This window comes from Pelobates fuscus, chromosome 8, assembly GCF_036172605.1.
Source record: "Pelobates fuscus isolate aPelFus1 chromosome 8, aPelFus1.pri, whole genome shotgun sequence".
Lineage (NCBI taxonomy): Eukaryota > Metazoa > Chordata > Amphibia > Anura > Pelobatidae > Pelobates > Pelobates fuscus.
Genome location: NC_086324.1, coordinates 40,680,318 through 40,704,987, shown reverse-complemented (window position 1 = coordinate 40,704,987; position 24,670 = coordinate 40,680,318). Strand labels below are relative to the sequence as shown.

Genomic DNA, 24,670 nt, shown 5'->3' with positions numbered 1-24,670 from the left:
CCCTGTTGTCTGTTTGGATTCTCACCCAGGAATTCTTTAGATTGGGCCGAAACCCCAACAGAGCCTTGAACATTGCTCTTAGTTCTCTGAGGCTCAAATTAAGCTTTTTCTCCTTGATAGACCATATTCCCTGAATCCATTTCTTGTCAAAGTGTGCACTCCATCCCAGTAGACTGGCTTCTGTCGTGACGGTCTGCCATCTTGGTTCCTCTAGTGAGAAACACAGAGAATTTTTTTTTGTCTAAAATGCAGGGAAGGAGATATATTTTTTTTGGTCCCAATCGCACTATTTATTTTTGAACTGGTGTAAAAACTGTGTCTGGATTGGACGTATTTTCCACCAGGCCCACTTTACTAAACCTATGGTGGACATGAGTGAGCCCAATAGACTCAAACTCTTGCTGAAATATATTGTTTGAGATGGAGAGAATTGATCTTTGTTATAATTCTTTTTTGTCTTTCTAATAGCGTTACTGTTCCCATCATAGGATCTACTATTGCTCCTAGGAAAATCATTCTCTGGTATGGAACTATAGAACTCTTCTCCATGTTTATTATCCATCCATGTTCTAGGAGACAATTGATAGAAGTCTGGGTTATGAAGACACACTGTGTGACGGGATGAGCCTATAACCAGGGAATCGCCCAGATAATGGTGTGTCTAGATGTTCTTTTTTTGAAGAAAGGCAACAAGGGCAATGAGGATTTTTGAGAATGTTCTTGGAGCCAAGCTAAATCCAAATGGGAGACCCTTGAATTGATAATGCTTTCCTGAGATCAAAAATCTTAGGAACCTGTGATGATTTTCGTGAATAGGGATCTGATAATATGTGTACTTTAGATCGATTGACATCATCCAGTCTCCAGACTTTATATTTGTCAGAATAGTCAAAATTGATCTTCTTGCTTTCAATTTGGAATTCAGTCTCTTTAATTCCAAAATTATTTTCCTTTTTCCTTGTGGTTTAGGAGCCACAAAACCTGTAGAATAATGGCCCCTGAAGTGTTCTCTGGGATTTCATCTATGACCTGGCTTTCCAGAAGTTGTGCAACACAATTTCTTTTTGTCCTTTTGCTATTTGTGAACGAGTGAAGAAATTCTGTATGTAGAGAATAAGTTGAATTATTTTGTAACCTTTTCTGAGAATCAATAGAACCCAGGATTCCGTAATGTTTTTGGCCCAAAAAGAGGTGAAGTCTGCCTCTTATAACTCCAGTCCTGACTGGACCTGCAAACATTCAAAAGTTTTTATTTGAAGGCCTAGATAATCTTCCTCTAGATCTTTTGGATGTGGCTGATTGATATTTTCTCCAATTCGTTTTTCTGCCACTACTCCTGTCCTGAAAGGAGTGGTCTCTGAAATTTTTGTCTTTCCAGGAAGATTAACCAAATCTTCGTTTTCCTTGAAATGCCTTTTTTCCATCAGCAGCTTTGTGAATGTCATCATTGAGAATTTTCCGATATAGTAAATCCCCTTGAAATGGGAGAGCACAAAGGGAGGCCTTTGCATAATCTTTTACCCAAGGGTGTAGCCATTATGCTCTTTGTGATGCAACAGAAAAAGCCATGCTCTTGAAGTGGTCTGCAATGAAGTGATCTGGGTGCATATTAGGGATGTGCATGGGCAAAAAATTTAGTTTGGTTCGGCACTTCCGAAATTCGGGACTTCGGCAATTAGGGATTTCGGCACTTCGGTTCGATTCGGCACTTCCAAAATTCAGGAATTCAGCAATTCGGGACTTAAGTTCGGCACCTCGGCAATTCGGGACTTCGGCAATTCCCTAACCCTACCCCTACCACTAACCCTAACCCTACCCTTACCCCAAACCCTACCTCTAACCCCTAACCTCTAACCCTACCACTAACCCTACCCCTAACAAAAAAACAGCACAACCACTTACACACCTAGGGGTAGGGTTAGGGAAGGGGCTAGATTCCTGTAATTATTCCCGCAATTTTTCCTCCCTCTCCTGTTTTGCCACTTTTCAGAAATCCAAAGCACTTCTGAAATTCAGCAATTCGGGACTTCGGCACTTCGGTTCGGCACTTCCGAAATTCGGCCGAATTTACATTCGGAACGAAACAAATTGCACATGTCTAGTGCCTATAGTGTCCATATAGAGCCATGAACCTACATGATTATTTACTAAAAGTGAGATTTCAAAGTGAATTACAAATTTAAGGTCAATATAGCTGAACTGGAAAAATTTACTAAGTCAGCTACGCTTTCAGTTTTCTGTATAGATCATGCCCCTTCAGTCTTACTGCTCAATTGTCTGCCATTTAGAAGTTAAATCACTTTTGTTACTGTTTATGCAGCCCTAGCCACACCTCCCCTGGCTGTGACTGACACAGCCTTCATGAAAAAAATGGTTTATTTTCAATCAGATGTAACTTACTTTATTTTTTTTTTATCTCTCAGCTCTGTAAATCAAACTTTAATTTGTTTATACAACCCTAGTCACATCTGTATGTGACTTGCACAGCTTTCCTAAACACTTCCTGTAAAGAGTCATCTAATGTTTATACTTCCTTTATTGCACAGTCTGTCTAATTTAGAATGTCTGCTCTGTTAATAGCCTCCTAGAATCTGGAGGAGTCTCTTGTGCATCATTAAAGATACATTTGGTAACTGATTATTAAAAATAATCTTTAATGTCCAGGTATGACAGGCATGAGGATATCATTTTGTTCTCTAGAAAGGGAACTATTTAGCTCTTCCCACTCGATTTCAGCACAACCGAACAACAAGGACCTTGAGAAATAAAATTAAGTAATATTAATATTTATAGCCTAGAACATTTCACTTATTTCTTCTCAAATTGATTGAAAATTTTATACCAAAAGTATAATACAAGCACATGTACAAGCACATGTTTATCTGCTCTTGTGATTACATTTAGAGCATTTAAACCTATATTCAAGCACTACAATAGTGCACAGTATATGATCGGCCTACAATGACTTAGTCTATGACACGAATTGCATTATGGACATACCCACCAGTATCTCACTACTGTTTGCTGTCCAGCCCTTCTACTCTGTACTGATGCACGGGCTGAGATGATGTTACATTCCACTCCAAAATCCGTACGGGGCACACAAGGAGTTGGGCAATCAGTACAGTGAGATACTGGCAGCTCCGGGTCCACCCGCTCTGCATTCAGTGCATAGGCAGGAGTAGAGCAGGCACATGCCACACAGCCTTTACCAGCAATGTGCTGGTAGGCAGGGTCTTGCACTTTTGGGGGGGGTGTTCCATGCAACCCCATGCACTCTATTCCCCCCGACTGGACTGCGCCCACTGCCCCCTGGTTAGCACGGTACTGTATTAGGGTGGATGTAAGTATAAAATGCATTTGAAAGAATGGACACTACTCATGTAACCATGTGTGCATGCGCAGTGACACAAAGCGAGCACAGCATCCTGTTATGTCACTGATTTACGATGTATGCCAGGTAGTGGCAGGACATGGAAACTTAGGATTAACACATTGGAGCAATATTTTAATAAATGCAAACCCAATTCGAATAACTATGTTGTGCAAAAATATCCCTCTTTAAGGACATGTGCGTTCCATGCAGTAGTTATAAAGGAGATATTTAGCATTGGACAGTAACTACAGTAAGCTGACAATTATCTATAAAAAGTTAAAAGAACCATTTTAATTTTGTAAAAGATGTTGGAACACTAGGTGGCGCTGTGTTCCTTACATCAGTCTCCAGTCTCGTCGACGCCGTGGAATCCTGTGGATTATTACTTGATTAGCCGTGTTGTTAATCCACTAAAGTGAGAATTCAAACTGGATTTAAAGTGGATTTCAAATTCAAAGTAAAAATAGCGGAATGGAAACATTCTCTAAATCAGCTATGCTTCCAATTCGGCTACTTGGGCCTCAGATTTGAAATTCACTTTAGATTCTCACTTTGGTGAATAACCCTGTATGAGCTGAACAACTCTTTAATGGAAATTCTGATTCACTCAGCATTGCCTGTAACTCTGTAAGTGCTACCTACCATCAGGCCAGTCAGTGACGTCATCACTATCATTTGCAGCAGTAGTAAAGCTAAGATGTCAGATGTCAGTGTCTGCTTTTTGTTCAGATATAAAGCAGATATTGTTATTCATTTAAGAATGAAATGTCAAGATTTCAAAGAAAATTTTGAATGTCAGCCCAAAATATGTCCAGCGGCAAATAGTACTTTAAAATATTGTTTGCTTGCAAAAAGCGCACGCACCATTTGCGAACTTGCCTCCTGCTGGATGCATTCGGATTCATTTTGATTTATTTATTTAAAATCAGTGCGTTATAAAATTTTGGTCCGTTTTTACCGGATTATGTTGATCTGGACAAAAAAAAGGAATTGAAAACAGAATTGTAAAATTTAGGCTAAAATATTCAAACTGTGTAAATAGTTGAACTGGATTTTTTTTCTTCTAAATCTGTGTTGTTGTTTTTCAAAATATTGCTATTCTGTTTTCCGTTTGCTACAATTCATTTTTTAGTGACAAATCTAAAGTGGAATTTTATTAAGGGGACACGATAGTCATTAGAACAACTACAGCTTAATGTAGTTGTTCTGGTGAGTATAATAGCTCCCTTCAGGCATTTTCATGTAAACACTGCCTTTTCAGAGAAAGGGCAGTGTTTACATTGCCCCTAGGGACACTCAGATGGCCACTGGAGGGGCCTCCTGGCTCAGTGCTGCACAGTAGGCAGCCCTGCCGTTCAGCGTCCCCACGCTCTGCATGAAAATGCTGAATTTTCCTCATAGCGACACATGCAACACATGGCGGCGTGCACCCAGTCGCAGGGGTCTGCAGGGCGGCCGTGCTCCCTGGAGTGACGGGCTCAGTCGCAGCTGCGGTCGCTGTATGTACACCACTGCTTTTAATGTTGAGAGAACATCTCTAGTGGCAATCACTCAGACGGCCACTACAGGTACTTCCTGGGACAATGTGCAGCACTGATTGTCAGCGTCTCCATGCTCTGCACGCAGACGCTGAACATTCCCTATGCAGATGCATTGATTTAATGTATCTCTATGAGGAGATGCTGATTGGCACAGCGTTTTGCCGTGCATGTGCAATAGCCTCTCAATGCTTTGCTGTGGAAAAGCTAAACAGTGTTTTTAAACTATAGTGTCAGAAATACACGTTTGTATTCCTGACAACATAGTGTTCCTTTAATAATAATAATAAAACTTGTGCTTTACCTCCTGTCAAATCAGTTCTAAAGGATTTAAATTATGTATGTTCACAAATATTTGTAGTAGTTTAAATGCTCAGTAATGTGTGATTACAATCTGCTACTGTATTCTAGAGCTGTTCGGTCTCAAACCTTGCAGCAAGCAGACAGTGCTTAATTTTAGAAGGTGACCATGGGAATGGAATGATAGCTGTGAATAGAAATCTTTGTTCACCCACTATAATAGAAGCATTGATACACAGGAAATATACTTTTTTTTTATGCTGCTGTCCGTGTAGGGGGCTGATGTACTGTGGCCCCAGCCTCTAAAAAAAAAATAGTCCAAATCCTGCTCTTTCATTTAAACTTTTTGCATTTGAGTCTAGACTTATTGATCCTTTGTTTATCACAGAGAGCACTTGTTGACGATATTATTTTGCAATAATAAATAGCATGGGTTCCCTCGGAGATGGAGATTTAAAAAAAGCAAATGAGTACCAAACAAGGTCCACGTCAGTAAAGTTAACAAACTGAAATTATAAAGCATGTAGGTCTTTATTGTAGGCTCCCAATATTCAGCATACTTGCCAACATTCCTAGATTTTTAAAAGACAGTCCCAAACTTGAGTTCCTGTCCCACCATTCTGGGTTTGTTCTCTGGTATTTCATGCGAGGGTGAATAGGGAATTGTACTCAGGTTTTCAGAGATTTTTTCCTTTTTTAACTTTAGCTAATGTAAAGCATTTGTTCCGCCATAGATTCCTGCTTTTGTTATTAAAGTGGATCTGTCACTCTTCAGTATTTCATAAACATATAATAATTTAACTGTCTGTTAAAAATACGCTGTATCGCTCTGCTTGCCTTGTGGTCAGCTACTGTGTTAAGTATTATATGTGTGTACACAAATATTTTTGCGAGTGTATTATTTTATTTTCACAATTACTATAGGTGTGTAAAGGGGATACACCTAACTATACACCCCTATATTTCTATTTTCTTTATTTGAAGCGCCAACACACTTTACCCTATCCTAAAAATAGATTGCATTAGAGACCCATGCGGAGGGAACTCCTACCAGTCACCCACACCACCTACCAGACGGGTTCCCCGACCTATGGTTACCCCACAGGCTCGAAACGCTGCTGTGAGGCGCGAGAGGGTCTATGGACACACAGCTTTGGCTCCTCTTAATGCCTGGGCGCTGGAGAGTGTAGAACTCTGGTGTGGCGGTTCACCCACCGCTCGCTCACTTATAGTCCAGCTAACTTCCATGTACAGCATGAAGGAAAGTGGGGGCAACCTCCCTGAAATGGCGCTGGGCTGTGTAGTGTGGCCAATGTGTGGTGTGGGATGAATGTCTGGCGAAAGCGGTCCTGCTCACTCGCAGTTTATCTGATTCACATTGGAGGGACTCATCTATTATCTTTTCTCTCCTCAACTCTAATAGGTGACAAGTACCCAGTGGTATTTTTATACACGTCTAGTAGTCGTAGCATGCTATACCGTAATCTCATGTTAGTATTATATGTTCTAATTGTATTTATTATTACATATTCACTCTTTCTTATTTGTTTGGTTCATGATTTCTGATGTCCCCAGTTCTCTCCCCACCGCCCAAAATGGGCCTGTATATTTTTATAGAGAGGGAACTTTTTAGTTTTTCCTTCTCTCAAGGCCTTTTTTTCTCCTTATGAATATTTTTTTTATTTTTTTTTGTTATTACTTTTTTTATTTTTTTAGCCCCTATTTGGGGGTTTTCTCCAAGTTTTTTCCTCCCTTTTAATTTTTTTTTTTATATATATTATTTTTTACATCCGCAATGTAATTTGGTTTATTTTAAATGTCATTACTTTTCTTATTTTTTTTTGCTATTACATGGTAATACACATATCTCAGTCAGGTGGGACGTGAATAATGTTTTTGTTTTTTTATAATTGGTTTATATATTCTCTTTGCATTGGGTGGGGTGCTTCGGGCAACTCAAAACTTTTTTTTTAAATGTTCTTGTTTGCTCTTTTTAAGCGATAAAAATGGTTTTAAAATGTTCCCTTTCCTTTAATGTGAGGGGCTTGAACACACCGCCCAATCGAAGGTTACTGTATAAAGAGACAATGCTCCAAATTTCTTTTTTCACAAGGATTATTTGATTGTTGGTGCATATAACATGTAGGAGAGAGAGACTATACCTATGACTCGACCATGTATAATATGTACTCTCGGATTGGAAGGTGAGAGCACAATTCTGTGCATTATAAGGTCTGATATTTTGGACGCAACTAGTCTGATCAAGCCCCCATAGTGTTATATTTGGAGGAGTCCTTCAAGTCGAATCCATGCAGGCCATGGAGACTCAGTGACCATTTAGTCACAGAGCTTGAAAATAAGACGCTTTCTGAAAGAAGAGCTTAATAACTATTACAGGGAAAATTCAAATCCAAATGTACTTGTTACTTCATTATGGAACGCTCATAAAGCTGTTTTGCGAGGACACTTAATACAGAGGGCATCATATTTGAAGAAAATTAGATCGAAAAATTTAAGAGAATTGGAAAAAGAATTGTATAACTTAAATCTGGCAAACAAATTTGGCCCTTCCTCGTCCTTCACTGCAATGATCCTCGATGTTAAAAATAAGATTAACACTCTTCAGTTGGAATACACAGCCTTGATGGTAAAGAAATTAAAACGAGTTTTATTACGCCAAAGGTAACAAGGCCTCCTTTCTGTTGGCCTCTAAATTGCGCCACAGAATCTCCCAATCTAGAATTGAGCATTTAATTAATGACGAGGGAGTTAAGATAACTCACCCTGTTAAAATTAGCAATATGTTTGCGGACTATTATAAAAAATTATACAATTTGTCCCTTGATCCTAATATTATACAACCAACATTTGGAAAAAATATGCTTATTTTTGGATAGGGTCCCTTTGAAACAAATTTCAACAGACAAATTAAACATACTAAATTCACCCATCTCTTCAACAGAAATTGCTGACGCTATTCAGTGGCGGATCCGGGGGGCAACAAGGCCGATGCTCTCTCCTGCAGGGCTGGTGCTATCCAAGAGCCGGCTCTGCTAAGTGCCTTCACGGACCGGAGGGGAGATAAGAGTTCTCCCTCACCAGTCCGCATGGAGAGAGGAAGGAGAGAGAACCCGGGGGAACTCTTACGTGCAGCTCCGCTGCGTCTCCTCTCGCAAGCACGGAGCGTTGCCACGGTTACCATGGAAACGCTCCATTCTCGCGAGAGTGAACTCTAGCCCAGGAGGTGCAGGCTAGAGTTCACCCCCCCACTAGAACCGCCAGGGATTCCATCAGACCACCAGGGATTGGAAATAATATCCTCTTCCCAGGCAAAGGTAAGAAGGGAGGGGGGATATAAATAATATTTTTTTTAATAAAAAAAAAAAAAAACATTTTTTTGCTCTGCCCCCTCCTTTAACTACACACACACAAAGCCCACAAAGCCCCCCATACACACACTTCTTCTCCATACACACACTTCCCCCACTGTACCCCCATAAACACACTTCCCCCATAGTCCCCCATACACACACTTCTCCTCCATACACACTGCACCCCCACACACACACTTCTCCCCATACATACAGTGCTCCCCATACAAACACTGCACTCCCACACACACACTTCTCCCCATATATACAGTGGTCCCCATACAAACACAGCACCCCCACACACTTCTCCCCCACACGCACACTACACCCTCATACAAACACTGCACCCCCACACACACTTCTCCCCCAAACACACAGTGCTCCCCATGCAAACACTGCACCCCCATACAAACACTGCACCCACACACACTTCTCCCCCACACACACTACACCCCCATACACACAGTGCCCCGCACACACAAACACTGCAACCACACACGTCTCCCCCACACACACACACTGCACCCCCATACACACACTTCTCCCCCACACACACTACACCCCCATACACACAGTGCCCCGCACACACAAACACTGCACCCACACACGTCTCCCCCACACACGTCTCCCCCACACACACACACTGCACCCCCATATACACACTTCCTCAATTGAACTCCCATACACACACTGCCCACACTACACCCCTCACACAAACGCACACTGCCCCTCCTACACACGGTGCTCCCACTGCACCCCCATACACACACTGTCCCACATGCACTGCCTCCCGTACACACACACACACACTCTGCACCCCTCACACACTGCCTCCCATACTCACCCTGCATCCCTTACACACTCAGTGCCTACCATACACACATATACACACTGCCTATCCCCTACTATAGCCCCTATCCTGGCAGACCCCAGGTAAATTGTCAAACTGTTCTTAAACAGTTCGACTATTTACTCTGGGAGGGCACCATGGCACTACAAGAAGTGGTTATTGTGCCTGGATTGTTTCTTTAAATAATCTATGAGTGCCACTCCCGAGATAAGTCTCTGGATCCGCCAGTGCCCCTGTTGCAGGTGTCCACAAGGTGGTCGGGCCCCCAGGAGTGACGGACCAGTTGCACCTGCGACCGCTGCAACCATGGTAGATCCGCCACTGAATTTAAGATTCATTTTCTCAAAGTTTGAGGAAGACATGTGTCAATGTTAAAAGGTAGCGTGCCAGGGGTATCAGTGAGTTAGATGTAAAGGTATGATTACATGCAGCTCAACAATGCGTGCCCTTGGCAAAATCTGTTTAATTGTAAGAAAATAAACACACACGCTCGATTTCGCAGTGAAGTAGCGCTACAGGAATGTGTCATGATAGGAGTCCTATGATGCAGCTTTTTGGTCCATGAAAGATCTTACTACGTTATGTCAACAGTTAAATGGGATTTGCTGATAAAGGGCACTACACTTTAACTGTGCAAAGATAACATCTGCGTGAAACAGAATGTCACACTACATGACATGTTTAAGCATTCATTTGATAGTAGTCTAGTTACCGGAACTTTAAAACTATTTCAGTAAAGAATAGATGTAAGTTGACAAGCAGACTGTTAGCAAGTTGTGGTAAAGGGCGAAGTGTACTTATCTTACGATTAGGGAGACCAATTAAACCACCTTTCTCCAAAACAAGATCTAAAAATATGGGACAAAACTCAGCTAAATCTCACTACAAGGAGGAGAGTCCTAAAAATAAATGAAGGGACTGATCGAGATTGCTTCCTCTATATTATTATTATTTATAAAGCGCCAACAAGTTCCGTAGCGCTGAAAAATGCGTGGACTAACAGGCATGTATTTGTAACCAAATGAGTTGAACACACAGGAACAGAGGGTTTGAGGGCCTTGCTTAATGAGCCTATATTCTAGAGCGAGTGGGGTATTGTGACACAAAAGATAAGGGTAGGGTAGAAAAATTAGTTGCTAGAATAGTATTCACTGGGAGCCTAGTGGGTATCTTTTTGTTTTTTAATGACTGTTGCAGGAGAGGAATCAGTGCAGGATATGATAACTATTTATTTGATATGATATTATTTGATATGATGTCCTGAAGAAGTGAGTTTTCATTGATTTTTTTGAAGGAATTGAGACTTAGAGTCTAACTGGGTAGGGAAGGGAGTTCCACAGGAACGGTGCCGCGTTAGAGAAATCTTGAAAGTGAGCATCAGATGTAGAAGTACGAGTAGGGGAAAGAAGCAGGTCTTTGGCAGAGGGACCTGGATAGGACATACTTGTGTATTAGGGAGGATAGGTAGGTTGGAGCAGCACTATCTAGAGATTTGTAAGCAAGTACCAGAAACTTAAATTGAACCCAATATCTAATGGGAAGCCCATGTAGGGACTGACAGAGGGGGAGGCGTGCGAGGTCTCTAAGGACAGGAAGATGAGCCTCACCACCATTCATTATAGACTGCAACAGGGCAAGTTGGGAACATGTATGACCACTGAGAAGCGGATTGCAGTAGTCATGGCTAGAGAGGATAGTGGCATGGAGCACCTTTTCTGTGTTCAGCGTTAAATAGACGCGAATACTAGCTATATTTTGGAGATAGAACTCTCATGCCAGTCTAGGACAGTTCTGCGAGGCAGTAGGGGGATTGGATAACCAGAGGTTTTATAAGGTTATAAATCTTGCCAATCTAACCACTCCTCCTCCTTTTCCAGTGCTGGGCAGCAGAGAAATCAGATCTTCCTCCTTTTTTTTCTGCTTTCTCTTCTTCCTTTCTTCTCTGCTTTTCCTATTTGATTCCCACCTTTCCTTGGGCTACCTTTGAGGTGTTTGTGATTTTATCTTTTTAGTTATGGTCACAACTGTGGAAGTTCATCCTGGCCAGAGCCCGGAGAAAGGAGTAGTTTAGAGTTAGGCGAGCATTGGTAGAGGGGGTTCCTGCCATGGAATGTGACCAGGCACCCAACTCTGGTTTTAAGAAACTAGCCTGCAGGCCAGTGCCCTCCAGCCTGCAGTGGGTTTACGTTTAAAGTCGTTTGTTTACAGTTGGTTAAATAAAGCTGTGGCAAAGTCCTTTCCCCCTTATTCAGTGGTCTTGTTCCACTTGTGGGAGAAGCGTTTGGGGTTTGATGGTATGTTATATTTAGGCATGCATTTGGCAGTCATTCAGTCCCCTTTGCAAATTTAGTAAAGATTATGAATCTTGTCTCCTAATGATGATGATATGATGTAGATCATTACAGATCAGGAATCAGATCTCAGATTCTCAGACACTGATTCTAGAACTCTTTATCTACTGACTGAGTTATCTCACTGCCTGAGCAATGAATGAAAAATACATTTACGAATAACTTAAAAAACTCAATGAGAACTTTCAGCCGTGTCAGGGAGTGACGCATTTGCTTGCGTGTTTTCTCTCTATTACGGAGGATGGAGCTTGCATGGTCAAGTGATGCCTAACACCTTCAGCATTCACTCCACTCCAGACTTCGGCACTCTCCAGATGCATTACGGCTATACGAGCATTATGGGAGAAGAAAGCCAAGAAATCTGGAGTGCAAGTAACACGAACAGCCTTACCAGTCCCTCTCCCAGCTATACATTTAAAAAAAACATTGTTTTCTGCCTCAAATTTGACTTGGAAAAAAAAAAAAAAAAATTGCTATGTTTTTTTTTTTTTGAATGTATTAACCCACATTTTATTTCAGAAAAAGAAAAAGTAAGATTCTAAGTAGACTTATTGGACAGCATTTAGATAACACATTTTTGCATTTAGAATATTTAAATCCAACAATAGAATATTGAAAATACAATTAGAAAAACACACTGCTCTTGTCTATTAGATGTAGCAGCTCTATTCAACCTGCAGGACGTGTTCAGGATAGAATGTAACACAACATATGGGGGTTTAATAGGCAGGTATTGATAACCTTACTGTTGATAATTTCATTCTTTCAAACTCCAAATATTCGTGAATCATACATTGTCAAAAGGTTGTCAAAGTGCAATATAGTTAATACAAGTTTTTATCTTTAGTTCCGCTTGCTGGTTTGGACAATATTTGTAAATATCAAAATATATAAGTGAAAAATTCCCAGGATAAATGAGGCAATGAGGCACAGCCACCATTTATATATTCTTGCAATGTTTAAGAGGATGTGCATTTATGGTAATGTCTATTTTAGAATCACTTTTAACTACATAATAAACCATTTTTGGTTTCTGAGAAGTCTGCAAAACAATTCTTAGGTTATGTTAAAGGACCACTCTAGTGCCAGGAAAACATACTCGTTTTCCTGGCACTAGAGTGCCCTGAGGGTGCCCCCACCCTCAGGGACCCCCTCCCGCCCGGCTCTGGAAAGGGGAAAGGGGTTAAATCTTACCTTTTTCCAGCGCTGGGCGGAGAGCTCTCCTCCTGCTCTCCTCCTCCGATCCGCCTCTTCTCCTCCCCGTCGGCTGAATGCGCACGCGCGGCAAGAGCTGCGCGCGCATTCAGCCGGTCACATAGGAAAGCATTCATAATGCTTTCCTATGGACGCTGGCGTGCTCTCACTGTGAAAATCACAGTGAGAAGCACGCAAGCGCCTCTAGCGGCTGTCAATGAGACAGCCACTAGAGGACATAGGGGGAAGGCTTAACCCATTCATAAACAGAGCAGTTTCTCTGAAACTGCTATGTTTATGAAAAAATGGGTTAACCCTAGAAGGACCTGGCACCCAGACCACCTCATTAAGCTGAAGTGGTCTGGGTGCCTAGAGTGGTCCTTTAAGTGCTTACAAAGCACGTCAGGTCTGCTGCAAACATTATATTTCATACTTGCAAAGTACACAGACATACATGGACATTATTTTATATTATTCAAGATGTTTAAAGGAATGTCAGTCAGATTTCTTCATTGGCTTTTTTTTCATGGGGGAGGGGGAAGGGGGTTAAAATGAAATGCGCAGCACCATTTAACGATCCACATTGGCATTTATAAAGAATTAGCGGTGAAATTCCAAAAGTCAAAATGCTAAGTGCACACATGAATGACTGCAGATGTTTATATTTTTGGCATTCTAGCATTTTGGAATATAAGTACATGGAACAGATAGAAGGGACTCGAAGTTCTCTTCATCATTTAGAAAAAGCTCTTTCCCTGATTGATTGGGGCCTGCGCTGATGCTGACTTTTATAAAAAAAAAACAAAGTCAAAATCAAACTGTAATTTAACAGTCTTTAACAGTATTCTTTCATTAAAAGATATACAATAACCTCCTATGTGTCCGTAGAACAATATTTCTTGCTGATGTTAAAAAATGCATATATTTTATGTTTTCATTTAGTTTCCTTGGCATATGTACTAATATGCCAATTTTTGCCTACAATTCTCCACTTCTGACTGTATTGTTCTTTAATGTCATATTGAAAACTTTTTAATTAAAAACTTTAATTAGAAAAAAAAAAGCAAATATTGTCTTCACAACAAAATAATATTCAGTGTTAGTGTTTATGAAGGCACTTCCATCTTGACAACGGAAGCGGATGTTTTTGATTTGGAATGTGTTCAAATCTTAGAAATGCTTGATCGTCTATAAAAACAAAATATTTGTCTACCATGCTCAGCATGTCTCGGATATTTTTTATCTGTGGTGAGGTAATTTGGAGTCCCCTGCCACCACTCATATCCTCTCCCATTTCTTTGCTGTGTATGGAACAAATTTATCCTCTGGTTCTGCACTGTCCTGCACCCTAGCCAATGTACGATATGATGCCCTACATCACGGCACCTTCTGGGCATCAAAACACAAACAGCAAGATGGCAGAAAGGGTACAGGTCACTCAGGATGGGTTAGATGTATAAGCCTTGCTTTGGGCGCTGCAGCACCAGATCTTTACAGCTGTCACGGGGACAGGAGGATATTAGAGTATTTTCATTCTTACATCAAACAATTGCTTCTCCAGCGACATATTATAAAAAGAAAGATCAGTAACACAATTCTCTGCCAGGCTGCTAAGGGAGTGGGTGTGTTGTCCCCCCAAGTGGCTGTTGGTAGGAGGTACTGAAGAACAGACCTTTAATGAGCACCCCTTTATTACTTAGGTGGTATGGTGGAACTGATAATCTGGTCATGCTTTAAATGAGTATTGACAGCATGCTTTTCATGGGTAGAGAGGATATAACATAAAAAGGTGGGTTTCTATCATGACAGATCCCCGCTGTTCTGTTAGAGTAGATGTCAATAAGTTGTCCTTTGGGCTCAAGCCATGAGTGTTTCTGGAATCTTGATAATACAGGTTCTGGATACAGTCACAATAATTTGATTGATTTATTACAGCTCAATGATAACATTAAAGGACCACTATAGTGCCAGGAAAACATATTTGTTTTAATGGCTCTATAGGGTCTCTAGGTCCCCCCCACCCTCAGGGCCCCCATCCCGATGGGCTCTAGGGGGTGGAAGGGGTTAAATTGACCTATTTTTCCAGCGCCGGGCGGGGGACACTCCTCCTCCTCTCCTCCTCCTTCTCGTTGTCATCGGCTAAATGCGCATGCGCGGCACGTGCTGCGCGCGCATTCAGCCAGCCCATAGGAAAACATTCTCAATGCTTTCCTATGGACGCTGGCGTCTTCTCACTGTGAAAATCACAGTGAGAAGCGCGGAAGCGCCTCTAGCGGCTGTCAATGAGACAGCCACTAGAGGCTGGATTAATCCTATTATAAACATAGCAGTTTCTCTGAAACTGCTATCTTTATAGAAGAAATGGTTAATCCTAGCTGGACCTGGCACCCAGACCACTTCGTTAAGCTGAAGTGGTCTGGGTGCCTATAGTGGTCCTTTAAGTTGTATTGTTCCAAAAGGTGCAATTTACAAAAATCCAAAAGTTAATAGAATTGTCCCTTTTTCCTCTGCAGTGCGATTTGGTAAAATCAAGGTTGATTAAAAAATGACACAGGTCCGTTGTGTTAGTCTTCAAAATCTTTTTCACATTGCTGACCTTTGACCCTGGCTTCATGGAGTTACAGGTTTCGTTTCCTGGCAGCGTCACTGTTCAGTTCCAGGTCAGGTTTGTGATCCTTGACGGTAGTGTTGTCCTCTGTGTCAGTAGGATTACCACCATTGGGAAGTGGGGCTTTGACGTCATAGTTTGGAGGACGCTTCCATGCAGGTCGAGTGGTAATCCAAATCACCAAACCACCGAAAACCACGATAAGAAGGCCCAGGGTGTTTACAAAGATGGCTTCTGGAGGTAACTTACTGTACGGTGGCTCCTTCCTAAAAATAAACAAACATTATATTTTAATGGTTTAGGGTAATAATAAATGTTACATTCTTCTCACAGAGAAACAAATCATATCATTATTATTAATTTGATAACTAATTTAATTAGAAGATGAGATCAGTAAACAATTCTTCAATGGAAATATCATATACTCACTCAGGAAATTAAAGGTAATTTACTCACCTTTTCTCCCACACTACGCTGGTCTCGCCATGGATGGCCCCGCCTCCATGGCTGAGATCAACAATTGCTCATGCACTGCAAAACGCCACAGTGAGCTAATCAGCATCTCCTCATCTCTATGGGAAACATTCAGCGCCTCCATGCAGAGCGTGTATGTAGACGCTGAATGCCGGTGTTGCACACTGTACAGCACTGACACAGAAAGCGCCTCTAATGGCATGTGAGTGACTGCCACTAGACCACTAGAGATGTTATTAGGCAACAATGTAAGCACTGTCTTCTCTCTCAAAAAAAAATGGCAGGGTTTACAGTGCTAAGGAAGCATGGACAGGCTATAGACCCCAGAACCACTACATTACTAGAACGACTACTGTAGTGTTTCTGATGACTATAGTGTCCCCTTAACAAATATGTGCATGTAAGGTCTTAAATGAAAATAAAAAAAATTTAGGAATCCACACCACTGTAGTTACCTCTATTCTGTATTTGGATGCCTTCATTTTGGCTTCTAGTCAAATAATAATAATAATCATTGGTATGAAGTCTGCTCGTTTCGCGTCCTATATTGCAGTGCATTCCCTGTGCATTGTGTGGGAATGAAATAAAATGTAACACCAATTGCTAGTGACAGTTCTACCCAGTGCAGTGATGGCTAAGCTTAGCACCCCAGATGTTCCGGAATTGTATTTGATAAGGTTTTGGGGTTCCATTTTGGTGTTAGCCATCACCGAGTCAGATCTTAGAACATGTGGCTTAATAAAAGATCATTTGATGTATTTTCATATTGCAGTAGCCTGCTCTATCCCACAAAAGACAATAGTCATATAATTGTGTTTTTCTCATTCATACTTACAACGTAAAGATTAGTTTCTCGGTGATTCCCATAAGACAGGTTGCAATAATGGACCCGTAGAGGAGAAGACCCATGTACCCATGAATTGGCATCAGAGCAGCTCTGAGAGAATCCGACGCAATGGGCAGGAGGAAGACGAAAATGCTCATAACCAGCTAAAAATTATAAATAAGGTGGTTAGAATGCTATGTATGTGCAGTAACCATGACTTTCTTATAACCCATTTTATATTCTGTACATCAGGGGTGCCCAAAAGGTAGATCCCAAAAGTTTGAAAACGACAACTTTCATGACGCTTTGTCATTTTAAAGACTTGCAAAGACATACAAAGCATCATGGGAGTTGTCGTTCTACAACATCTGGAGATCTACCTTTTGGTCACTCCTGCTATACATAGTCATCAAGGTCAGACCCAAGATCTAGAATAATTATTTGTCAGCTCCCGTAGTAATAAGTGTTCTATAACATAATTTTTTATTTTACTGTTTTTTTTATTTTTTTTGTAAATCATTTTATTGATTTTTCAAAGCATGCAAAGATGAGCGTTACATCAACATCTAGAGACACGCAGGTCTCCAACGCGGAAATAACATTCAGTATTATGTGAACATTGACATATACGTGATAAAGGTGTACATATTACATCTGCTTTAACAATGCGAGTGAGTGTCCTTTGTGGGACTAACTGAGGCTCTTGATACTTGAGCCACCTTTCTCTTGATCAAACCCCCAAGTGAGCTTAGAGTTAGTCATTTACAATGTGAGGAGCCATTTATTCTTGCTTGAGATTGTGTGGCTGCCTGACTAAGGTTGTGTGATTATGCTTAACGAAAGGGTGTCATAAGGCTCTGTCACCTTTCCAAGAATTGGGTTGAGCAGTCAAGCCATGCCACGTCACCCCACATTGACTCGTGTATTAGCTGTAAATGCCAGTTAATACTTCTGTTCGTGATTGTCGTTCGCCTAACCCTAGATAAATGAGGGAAAACGTATGTAACGTAGTTGTGGCTCAGAAACAGAGAATGAGCAGTGAGCCTATTAAGGAGATAATGCAAATAAGTGGAGTAGAGAGAGGGACGTTTTTTTTGAAAAATGCAAACATTTTTTATATTTTTTGTTTGTTATACAAAGGAGCGGAAAGGGGAGTGGGGGAGGTGTGGGGAGGGAGTATTGGTCGTGTACTCATGATTTGATATGTGTGTATGTAATCCGAAATTAAATTTCCTTAAAGATTGTCGATATGTGCTATGGTCACCTTACCCCTTCCGTGTGTTATGTTCACCTTTCTCCAAGTTGAGTCAACCTCAGATGTGGCATCCTCCCCTCTCGTCCCCTGTCTGTCCGCTATGTATATGAACCAAGGTCGCCAACTTTCAGCATGTTTGTCACTATTACCTCGCAGTGCCGCCTGTGCGGCTTCCGCTGCCTGTATGTCCTCCACTCGCCCTAGCCACTGAACTGGGCCTGGATCTAACTCAGCTGGTGAAATTCTAAGCCAATTTACTGACAAATATATAAATTTGGAGATACTGACCTGTACAAAAAAAAGGATGACAACCGTCAAGCCAACCCAGCTGTGCAAGCTGAACATGTTGGGCATTTTGAAAGAATTGTGATACTCAAACACAGCAACCAAAGCCACGATCACAAGAACAATGGCTACGAGATGAAGGCCGGCGTGTATACATTTCATTAACAGCTTGCTACATTTCCAGGTCCATGGCAACCTGTACACTATAATAGCTGGAAAAACGACACAAAATAAAATCCTCACATGTTACGCAACAGTATTTATATATAAATAAATAAATAAAAATCACAATACAATACGGATCTAATACACGACAAAATACAATACAATTATATACACACAATGGGAGACATGACTCTATATAAGCCAGGCTAGTATTACTTAAAGGAGCACTATAGAGTCAGGAACACAAACATGTATTCCTGACCCTATAGGGTTAAAACCACCATCTAGCCACCGTGAGCCCCTCATGCCTCCCTAAAAATAGTAAAATCTTACTTGTATTCAAGCCTGAAGCTGCTGGCTTTGTCACTGTTTCCTTTAGACCTGCCCATCAGCAGAAGTCATAGCCTGATCCAATCACAATAGGATTGGCTGAGACTGACAAAGAGGCAGATCAGGGGCAGAGCCAGCACAATTCAAACACAGCCCTGGCCAATCAGCATCTCGTCAAAGAGATTAATTGAATCAATGAATCTCTCTGAGGAAAGTTCAGTGTCTGCATGAAGAGGGAGGAGATACTGAATGTTTGGATGCATTTTAGGCAGCCATGACCCAGGAAGGATCTCTAACAGCCATCTGAGGAGTGGCCAGTAAAGTTATCACTAAGCTGTAATGTAAACACTGCATTTTCTCTGAAAAGACAGTGTTTACTGCAAAAAGCCTGAAGGGAATGATTCTACTCACCAGAACAAATTCAATAAGCTGTAGTTGCTCTGGTGACTACAGTGTCCCTTTAATACATTTTGCAAAGCAGGAAAAGCAAGCCTATCCAATTTCAACTGTGTGAATTGTGATAACTAACTGTTAAGGCTTTTTAAAACTTGTTTGCATACTTCTTAATGGGTTATTGGGTTCATACATTAGAAACATATATTAAAGGACATACTCGTTTTCCTGGCACTATAGTGCCCTGAGGGTGCCCCCACCCTCAGGGTCCTACTCCTGCCGGGCTGGATGGAGAGGAAGGAGTTAAACACTTACCTTTCTCCAGCGCCGGGCTCCCTTGGTGCTGGAGACTCTCCTCCTCCTTTCCCCATCATCGGCTGAATGCGCACGCGCGGCAAGAGCCGCGCGCGCATTCAGCCAGTCCATAGGACCAATCAGCATCTCCTCATAGAGATTAATTGAATCAATGAATCTCTATGAGGAACGTTCATGCAGAGGGAGGAGATACTGAATGTTTGGATGCATTTTAGGCAGCCATGACCCAGGAAGGATATCTAACAGACATCTGAGGAGTGGCCAGTGAAGTTATCACTAGGCTGTAATGTAAACACTGCATTTTCTCTGAAAAGACAGTTTTTACAGCAAAAAGCCTGATGGTAATGATTCTACTCAACAGAACAAATTCAATAAGCTGTAGTTGTTCTGGTGACTATAGTGTCCCTTTAAGGATGATGAGAGTTGGCACCCAGACCACTTCAATGGCATGCTAAAACTCCTATCCCACGCATGCTTAAACTCTTCACTGTGTTAACCTCTACCACTTCAGCTGGAAGGCTATTCCATGCATCCAGTACCCTCTCAGTAAAGTAATACTTCCTGATATTATTTTTAAACCTGTGCCCATCTAATTTAAGACTATGTCATCTTGTTGTAGTAGTTTTTCTTCTTTTAAATATAGTCTCCTTCTTTACTGTGTTGATTCCCTTTATGTATTTAAATGTTTCTATCATATCCCCCCATCTCTTCTTTTCTCCAAACTATGTTACAATCCTTTAACCTTTCCTGGTAAGTTTTATCCTGCAATCCATGAACCAGTTTAGTAGCCCTTCTCTGAACTCTTTCCAAAGTATCAATATCCTTCAGAAGATACGGTCTCCAGTACTGCGTACAATACTCCAAGTGAGGTCTCACCAGTGTTCTGTGCAATGGCATGAGCACTTCCCTCTTTCTGCTGCTAATTCCTCTTCCTATACAACCAAGAAATCTGCTAGCATTTCCTGCTGCTCTATTACATTGTCTGCCTACCTTTAAGTCATCTTATTATACAATTATCTATGGGTTCATTAATTAGAATGAAATTCTGATCCGAACAAAGTCCCGAATTGCGTCTTAACATGAATGGAGAAACTGTTCTCATTCTGTTAGGATGCAATTCGGTAGTTTTGCCGGTGTTCTAATCTAAATTACAGGACGTTCAAGAAAAGGGAAAGAAGGCTTCGCAGGAACATGGAGGAAAGGTGAGAATTGTGGGAAAATTGCTCTGACCACCGGAAATGAAGCACACTTTGCTCCTCTGATGGGCAACAATGGTCAGGCGTAGGAAACCTCCATAAGACAAATAGTCCCTACTTTGAGAAGAAATGAAGAACAGATCCTGAGAGAGGGAGAGAAGAGGAATCGATTAAAGAAAGGTAAGTTTGGCATGACAGTGCCGCATTAATGAAGTCTAAAGGAGTAATTATCAAACTGGAGCAGTTTAAATGGAGTCCAAGAGAAATTGGATTATTTAAAAGTTTCACTGCTGAGGGCAACAGAAAATTGCATTAGGCTTGTCAGTAAAAGCAAAAAATTTAAGAAACCACTGTGGTAATCTGCCGAAGTGGCCAAAATAGTAAAAAACAAAAAGTTAGCATTTAGTAATTATAACAAAAAAACAAAAAACGGTAAGATAGACAGATCCATAAGATTAGGCAGAAAGAGCCAAAACAAATTATAAGAACTTCCAAATCACACACAGAAGAGAAAATAGGGGACAAAACATTTTTTAGATGCATAAATGAGAAAAGGAAAGTAAAACAAGGATTAGTTAGATTAAAAACAAAAGAAGGAAGGTATGTAGAAGAGGATAAAGATCTAGCTGACTGCCTCAATGAATATTTTTGTTCAGTATTTACAGTTGAAAATTAAGGAAAGGGTCTTCAGTTAGGAAAAAGGACAAATGAGTAATTTGTTACATGTGAGTTTATAAAGGAAGAGGTTTGAGCATAAGGCAAAAGGCTATCCTAGCTATAAGATAAGGCCAGGGACTAATGAAAGTATTTAAAAAATTGGGCAGATTAGATGGGCGAATGGTTCTTATCTGCCGTCACATTCAATGTTTCTATGTTTCTCTATTGAGTTGCAACTAAAATATAACAAAGCTTAATTTTATTTTCAAACCCATCTCCTGCTTTTTCTTTTTCATTCTATTTCATTCCTATTTATTTATGAAAACGGACAACTGTGGAAAATTGACAAGGTAATTGCAAATTTCAGGCCAGAAAAAAAAGCCCATTTTTCTGTCAATGTTGGCCTTAAATGTATTAAAACGTCAATTTTCAGGAATGTGTAGTATTGTGAATAAACTCTTACTTATCGAGACTTTTTAATAAATATTTAACCCCTTAAGGACCAAACTTCTGGAATAAAATGGAATCATGACATGTCACACATGTCATGTGTCCTTAAGGGGTTAAAAAAACTTATTTTTTTGTATTCATTATTCAAAAAAATGAACCCCCAGGCACTCAAAGTGTAAAATGTACAGGCTCACCAGACACATTGCATTAGAGGTTTTTCTGAATTTGACCAACCTAATCACAAGAATAATACAAAAAAAGAAATAAACATTTATTGAAAATCATGCATTCAGTAACAAAGTGCATGTTGTTTGAATAGTTTACAATACATAATAATTGCATACAGTTGTAGGTCATTAAAAACAATTATATATAAACGGACTGGGTCCCACAATGTTTTTTTGTTCAGGCCAAATTAGCAAAAATTAAAGCAAAGATGACTTTAGAGAATTTAGCCATTTTGGCTATTTGTTAAATTTATTTTGAAACTCTCAGTGAATTCACTTATAATTTTTTACTTTAGTAAATATCTCTGTATATCTATCCAGAGAGCAGTTACTCGTTTAACCCATCAATATCTCTTAACATGCAGACCTACCAATTCCTTCAATAAACACGAATCCTGTAATTACTAAGACAGGGTGCAAGTTAAACTCAGCAGCCCCTCCATTCCAGGCGAGGCCTTCTCTCCAGTACAAAACCCAGACCAGGACAAAAATAACTCCCAAAAAACCAAACAACAGCGAGGACACGAGAAAAAACAAAAAACTTCTGTATCCCTCCATCTTCAGCAGCAGAAATAACTGTTTGTTGTGGAGAGAGGCTTCAGAACATGAACTAACAGAGCTACACACCTCCCTCCCCTAACATTAGAGACTCAGACTAAAGGAGGAGGGAGGGAGGGAACATTGAATCTTCCCCTAGGACTTTGTGGCTGACTAGGCTGAGTATCAACCCACCCCTTTGCTTCTTTACTCAAGGTTCTGGAATGTTTTATAATCATTATAAAATAAAAAAGGAAGCGTTACATTTTAAGAAATCAGATTTGTTGTTTTTTTGTTTGTTTTTTAAAGAATCAGATTTATGTTTCGACAGATCCTACGTATCACTGTACATAATTCTTCATTTATTAATTGTTATAACCCCCCTCTCTGTGTGAATATATTTACAATTCTTACTGGTTCAAAAATGACAAAAAGTATTTTTCAACTGGACTTGCAAATTAAATTGGTCAAGTTAAACCTGATAACCCCCCGGTTCGCTGGCAATGTTGACAATGACTTACACCACTGAGGTTGAACATGCGGAAGATGAGCCATCAATACTCAGAGGGAGAGCTCATACAGAAAGCGTGTATGAGGGGTCTGTCGGACTTGATGTAGAGTGGAGGGTGTTATTTGTACAGGGGATATGGATGTGGATCTGAGATACAGAGGGGAAACAAGTATGAGCACAAATGGAGAAAGGAACTTTAAATGGGCACTATAACAACCACAACCACAGTAACTCACAGTTATACCTATAGAGCTATAACTCTACTGATGATAACATACCCCCAGGACGTGCCTCTCAACATTTCAAATGTGTATTTTGGTAATTTAATACTTTAAGAGTCTCCTATCTTCCTCTTCTACCTCACTTTCAAACCCTCATGTTTTGAGTGAATTTTGTGCGTTTTAAGATATAACTTATTTAATTTAGTCTCACCGATTTTCACTGTATATAGAAAGAGCAGCTATCTCTTATTTTTTATTGTAGGTTCTCAAACACTGTCGACCCCAAGGTGTATGTATATGGCTAAAGAATCACGTCATATACTAAAGGTAGGGATGAGTCTTTCACGTTTTTTTTTTACATATCCATCATTAAAAAAAACAAAAACAAATAGTTTTGAGGTTACAGTTGTCCTTTAATATGGTCGGCACCATAGCAGACTATGCACTTTGCCACTACATCATATGGAATCATTTTTTTATTTTTTTTTATGAATATATTTCCAATTCAGTAATATAGTAATGCTATTGTACTTGCCATCTGCCAACAGGAAGACCTCTGCATGTCCATTATGGCTCTCATGCCATAGGTTCGATTAATATATTATCCATTAATGTACTGTAATCTGTATTCTCAAATAAGATTGCTTTTAAATAAAAAGTTAAAATAATACGCTTCTAATCTCTTAGAAAGCTGTTCTATGAGCCAAGCAAGCAGTTTATGGCTTCTATGACCTTTCACATAATAGTAGAAGATTAATTTTCTCAAAGTTTGAGGAAGACATGTGTCAATGTTAAAAGGTAGCGTGATAGGAGTATCAGTGCGTTATATGTAAAAGGTATGATTACATGCAGCTCAACAATGCGTGCCCTTGGCAAAATCAGTTTAAGTGTAAGAAAATAAACAAGCACTCACGATTTCACAGTTACGGGAAGTAGCACTATGGCAATGTGTCATGATAGGAGTCCTATGATGCAGCTTTCTGGTTCATGAATCTCTGGGATCTGCTGATAAAAGATATTACACTTTAACTGTGCAAAGATAACACGTGCGTGAAACAGAATGTCACACTATATGACATGTTTCAAAGATTTATTCCTAACGCAAAATGTTTCTGTGCTCCGTGAGGCCCCCCGTGTTGTAAAGGGTTAAATAACACTTTATTCACTTACCTGACTCCAGCGCAGATGGAGGGGACCTAATGCGCATGCGTGGGGAGCACCTCACGTGCGTTATGCCTTC

General features: G+C 40.5%; 1 protein-coding gene across 1 annotated transcript; it reads right to left on the bottom strand.

Moving 5' to 3' along the window:
- Positions 1-15,428: 15,428 nt before the first annotated feature.
- Positions 15,429-24,385, bottom strand: LOC134571233 (plasma membrane ascorbate-dependent reductase CYBRD1-like). Its single transcript, XM_063429406.1, has 5 exons — positions 24,344-24,385; positions 22,533-22,797; positions 18,432-18,640; positions 16,898-17,052; positions 15,429-15,854 (listed from the first exon to the last, which is right to left on the bottom strand). Exons 1-5 carry the CDS (start codon positions 24,383-24,385, stop codon positions 15,599-15,601), a joined length of 927 nt encoding a protein of 308 aa, XP_063285476.1. The 3' UTR covers positions 15,429-15,598.
- Positions 24,386-24,670: the final 285 nt, after the last annotated feature.